The sequence below is a fragment of the Nanorana parkeri genome, unplaced genomic scaffold, assembly GCF_000935625.1.
Source record: "Nanorana parkeri isolate BGI_ZX_2015 unplaced genomic scaffold, ASM93562v1 scaffold1569, whole genome shotgun sequence".
Lineage (NCBI taxonomy): Eukaryota > Metazoa > Chordata > Amphibia > Anura > Dicroglossidae > Nanorana > Nanorana parkeri.
Window position 1 is genome coordinate 174,023 of NW_017307837.1, and position 6,000 is coordinate 180,022.

A 6,000-nucleotide genomic window follows, 5' to 3' on the forward strand; every position below is an offset into this window, starting at 1 on the left:
CATGCACAACTGCTCCAGATTTTCTGTGCTCCGGTTTTGATAAATTCCCCCCACTGTATTGTGTCAGATAAGACATTCTACCAATAACCTTCGTTTTCATAGTTTCAATAGTCAGGGGTCAGGAGAAAAAATGATGACTGAAAAGTGACTGCAGCCAATTAGCTGCAGTCACCGTTTGAGTTTTCGGACAGCTGTGGGCACCGTCTGTCAGAATACAATAGCAAGCATGGAAGATTCCTTCATGCACACTGTTTAGAATGGATGGGGGATCTATTAGATCTGTCTTGATCAGCCTGCAGGCCTGAAGGAGAAAAATCTTAAGCAGTATAGCCAGCTTTACTTCTACTTTCCCATTCTAGCACTGGCAGTGTGTCTAAATGGGAATATACAATCTAATAGGTACCACAATTACCAGCCTGCCCAATGTACCTCGTCATCTAACAGACCTGGCCAGATACACCCCCATTCTTCTCCAGTTCTAGTCTCTGAGGACACCTGTGATGACGGGTTCCGCTGCTTCTCATCTATGCCAACACAGAGCTTTGAAGGGAAAAATCTAATGCTGCATTTCCACTAAGAAAAACAGCGAGGGAAATTGATCAAAACTGGAGCAATTGCCCATGGCAACCAATCAGCGCCTCTCTTCAGTTTACTCAGCTAAGATTTGAAAATGAGAGATATAAGCTGATTGGTTGCAGAGCAAATCTGCTCCAGGTTTTGATAAATACCCCTCATTGTATTTTACGTTTAATTCTCTCGCTCAGTTAACATGTTGGTGGCAAATAAGATCCCCAATACTACCGGGTGCAGAGCAGCATGCGATTCCTTCCCCTTCCTCTCATGTAAAAGGGAAGCGAGTCATATGCTGTCACATGGAAATGAGAAGAAAATCCTCAGCCATGGGTAAGCTCCGATTAAAGCTACTTGGAACTCCCCCTGTCAGAACCCCTCTCTTCAACAAAAGTCAACTCTGCAATTGACTTTTGTAGAAGCAGTCAGTCCTAAAATTCTCTGCTGAACAGTGGCTGCAGCCAATGTCCAGGTATTCAGACAGCAGCACATCCGCCGCTGTCAGAATACAATAGCTCAGCGTTTCCTAAAATCTCTTAATTTCAAATACAAGGCGTTTTGTGATTGGACAAGGGGAGGTTGTGACATTCATGTGCCCCTTTTCCAATCACAGAACACCTTGTATTGTTTAAAAGAAGGGGGTGGGCGGAGAGAGAGAGAGAGAGATCCGCTGTGCTCCAGCCACGACTTTCAGTTTTACCGATGGAAAGTCAGCACTTACATCATTGTCAGGGTGTACATGAATCTCACAGGTTTCAGGAACAAAGCAGGAGGCATTAGTGGGGTGCACAACTTTGGAGGTACGTTACTGGCAGCTACATAATGCCTAATATTGTTTTAAAGAGGCATACACCTCATGAGGTCTAAAGCCTATCTCTGGGCAAATTAAAAACCAAAACAAAAAACTACCCTTACAGTGGAGCTTCCCCCACACTGCAAGGGTTTTGTGCTCGTTTTTGTCTAGGGGACTGGGATAAAGCACTTTGCCTCACCTGATCCCCTCTCCCATAAAGCACTTTTACTCACCTGATCCCCTCTCCCATAAAGCACTTTTACTCACCTGATCCCCTCTCCCATAAAGCACTTTTACTCACCTGATCCCCTCTCCCATAAAGCACTTTTACTCACCTGATCCCCTCTCCTACTGGCTCTGAGACCAGCGCCCGCAGCCTCTTTCCAGCAGTCAGAGGCCCTCTGACATCCTCACATCTATTCCAGGTTCCATATACCCGCATTAGACAACAGGACACCATGTGACAATCCACAGCCAAAGCAGATGGGAGCCAAGGTGAACATTGATCACCAGGGAAGCGGGAATCAGGTAAATAAAAGTGCTTTACTCTGATGCCCTATGCAAAAAACAACCCTTTCAGTGCGGGGCCAGTCCTACTGCAAGGTCAGTTTTTTTGGTTTACTGCAAAGGATAAAAATTGCCTGGAGTTCTGCTTTCGAATCTCTAGACATAAGCCCACCCTATAAATATACTTACTATGATAAAAGGTAAACATGAGTACAATGGCTGCCCTAATGATCTGTAAATACAAGTCACCCTGATACAGACGTTCTGATCTCACAGAACACACACACACACACATGTAAACTGAGGGAATTATTTTATGATTAGAGTCCTTGTGCTGTCATAAGATACTTGGCCGAGTCCACATGTGATGACGGGGGTGGGGCATGGTTCGGAGCACACATGTAATACTACACCACGCTGCATGCTACCCCCATCCCCTAGCTGACACAGTCCGTGTGACGTCACGGCACACCCTCCACCCGATACACTCGGGGGAATTAGCCCACCATGGACACCTCCACTTACTTCTCCTCCTTCGCAGCCTGGACGGCGGCGTCTTGTTCTGCCTGAGACATCTTAGCCGCATTCTCGGAGGGCTCCTCAGACTTGGAGCAGAAGCGCCGGCTCCAAGGTGTCCCTGTAGCGGGCATCCACAGCCTGTTCGTGCCGCTCCCTCCTCCTCCTTCCACTCCATGCACAGCAGCTGCTATAGTGCGGAGAGACCTGTCAATTAAAGGCCTCCGATATCCCGCAAGGAGCAAATCTCTGAGCACAACACAGCTCCCCAAACGGATCATGGTAATCGTCACCGACTAGGATTATCGTCCAGGCCGCCTCCTGCGAACCGCTTTCTATTAATAAGGAGGTGACAGCGACTGTCTTGTCCTTATTGGCTTCTCATTGGTCGGATCGGCGATCTGTCAGCTCCGAAGCTTGCGATTGGTGGGCTGAATTAGATCTGCTGTAGACCCCGAGGGGGTTAGTAGCGGGATGGTTTTATTTCTTAAAGTTTCAGAGCGATCGAGCAACGTTCTTCCTAGTGAGAGGATGCTGTCATTCTGTGACCCATCTACAGGCTGCGTGCGCGCTCCTGTACGCGTCCCCGGAGCCTATTGGCGTACTGAGCATGCGCCACTCACATCGCTCTGCATTCCTCCAGCTTCTAGTCTACTGATGCTGCAACTCACAATTTGGAGAACTTTCTTATACAGAGATATCATCTTCTAGGTTTTATATGGAAAGCATACAACTTTGTAATATTTTATATGTTCTGAAACAAAGTCCTTTTTTTGGACCAATAAGAAGCATGTTGGTGCTGACTGCCTAGTGCTTTTGGCTCTGCACTCACACCTGTGCCCTCTCATGTTCTTTGTCCTTCAAGACAATACACGACCAAATGAATCCAAATATTTTCACTCCCATGAGACTCGGAAAATGGTGCAGGCACTTCTTTTGTTGTCTTTATATGCCTATATGGATTTACTCTATCTGCTGCCCCAAGGCCAGGTTCCTCAATGCGCCCCTCTGAATGCAGCCTGCATACAAGTGATCTCCTCAGTGTTATCGCTGAGATCGCTTGTATTAAACAAGCGGCAGCTTCCTCACTGTACATTTAGCCCTGCTTGCCCAAAGGAGGGTCAAATGTAGAAAACAACTGCTTACCCAGTGCCCGGAACTGCATGTCCTGAGCCACGGGAGATAGGAATTCCACACCCCTGTTGCCCCTCTGCTGCCCTGAGGCCGGGCCTTGTGTGAAATCCATCCCTGCATGCATTTATGTGTGTTTTTAATGCATGACAACCTTCATTGGCCAAATTAAATAACACAGGAAGAATATGCAACAAAAAAAAGCATAATTATGTACACGCAAAAGTGTGACCGTAGACTCAGGAATGTATTGTATAACATTCACAGAGCCATTCCTCGTGTAAAACTGCATATACATTCGTATAACCATGTTATTGGTATCATTTCTGTCCAGTTGGAATGTAAGTCTTTGGAGTGAATCAGGAAAATACTGCATTATGGCCACTAGATGGAGCCAAAGATCATAGAATGCAGTAACTATTTCCTATACTCAGCTCCATCTAGTGGCCGTTATCAGGTATTTTCCTCATTTATTCTCCTCATAAATGATTTCCATTCAGTTTGGAAAGAAAATATACCAATAACATTCGTTTTTGGCCCATTCTCACAGAACAAACGTATATGGCAGTTTCACAGGATGAATGGCAATGCACATTCTTTATAAATACACCCCTTGGGCTCGGGGTTTTACTCCTGTTTTGGGTGCTGCTCAGAAAGTTTTTATGTTCTCCATTTTTTGTTGTGGATTTGCTAAATAGTAATAGTGCAGGTGTTTCAGCAACTAGTAGATGCTTGAGAGTTAAAGTCATCTAAAAACAAAAATGTCATAGATTGCAGCCTATATTTTTATCTGATGATCACTTCCTGTCCTAGGGTGACAACACTTATTCACTTTACTGGATCTATGGAGGGATAGCTCTGTCCCCCTAGGCTGTACTCCTGGTTTGAACTAACTACAAACAACTCCCTCTCTTTCCATTTCCTTTACATTAAGGAACAAGGAAATTTGTAGTTCACAGAAATGGGTGGGTGGAGGTACTGACCGGAAGGACGGGAAAGGTTTTCTCTGCCTCTGGTTGCCATTGTGGATTCCCTCATTGGGATATCTTTCTTTGCCGATTTTATCAGATGTGTTTGAGTATTTTGCTACTTAATAAATATCTCATCTTGTTGGATGATACGTGCCATGAGTTGTTGCTTGTCTCTTTTCGGATTTACTTTGCATGTGGGTTTGCATCGATTGGATCTGGATTGATCGTTCTAAGGGTGCCCCTCCCCATTAAGAAGGGAACAGCACTTTATCCTAGGTGAGCATCCCTCTGCATTTTTTTCAATGGGTGTGGATTGGATCATACTTTTAGTTGTGTGCACGGCATCTTTCCTGATGATCACCTTTCAGCTGATTATTGTCACCGTATTTGGGATAATATTTTTACCACTGGGATTCTGTGTTGATATATTAATTCATTGGATTTTAACTATATTTGACACTATAAGGATACAGTGGTGTGCTTTTTTGTTCACTATTTTCATATTATTTGGGGATATACAGAGCCTTATATTTTTATTGTATACATTGTTTGATTATTGTTCACTTTTGATTTGATTTTTGTTTTAGCTCGGCACATGATAGGTTATATATATTTGCTGTTCTTAATTTATAGTGCCTAGTAGCTGTTGTTGCATTTGTACTGGCGAAGATCACTATTGTTTAGAGTTCACAGAAATAGCTGAGAAAGTTGATAACATTGTTTGCGATTTTAGTTCAGTGCGCAGGAAGTTACAAGGACACTGGATTCTCAAAGATCAATGAAGAAAGTTAATATTCACTTGTCCTACAAACCCTTCCTTGTATCTCTGTTCCCCTGCAGAGCACAACCACCTACAAAATCTTCATATCCGACACACTTCCTGGTGTGTCAGATGTCTGTATCCCCCACCCCATGCTGTGGTTCTACCTGCTTTCACTACACAGCATGGTAGGGACCAGCAAATAAAACCGCGGCAGGGGATGAAGATATCTGACAAGGATGTGTCGGAGGTAATCATTCTGCCAGATGCTGTAGCTCTGCAATAGAGCAATGATCAGAGGAATGGAATGTTCTTGTTTTGCAGGGTCTGCATCAGCAACAGAGTCACTTTAAGCCTAGGTTCACACCTGGGCGACTCCTGACCACGCAGCACTCATGGGACAAAACTGTTCGGATTGCCTGGCGGTCACGGAGACGCCCACCACAGCCGATCGTGCTGGAGGTGCCATTATTTTCTAATAGCACCCCAGTCGCGATTCCACCCGTGCAATTAAACACAATCGCAGCTAAAAAAGCAAAAAGCTTGTACCTTTTTTTTTTTTTTAGCGGTTGCCGTGCGGATGTAACCCCATTGAAATCAATGGGGCTGCGTGGAAACCGCTGTGTGCACTAGCACACAATCACGCTGCCCTGGGACATGCGTCCCGTGTATCGCTAAGGTCTGAACCTAGCCTAAGCATAAATCTCCATCTTCCCACTGACAACTACTCCTTTTTTTTTTTTTTTAATGTA

The 6,000-nt window shown here is 44.8% G+C and overlaps 1 protein-coding gene across 1 annotated transcript in view; it reads right to left on the bottom strand.

The window, feature by feature from the left end:
- Positions 1-2,667, bottom strand: part of LOC108798857 (glutaminase kidney isoform, mitochondrial-like) — an 88,145-nt gene extending 85,478 nt beyond the window's left edge. The window contains exon 1 of the mRNA XM_018570660.1: positions 2,396-2,667. Within this exon, the coding sequence (XP_018426162.1) occupies positions 2,396-2,667 (272 nt within the window). The remainder of the gene's footprint in view (positions 1-2,395) is intronic.
- Between the last annotated feature and the right edge of the window lie 3,333 nt (positions 2,668-6,000).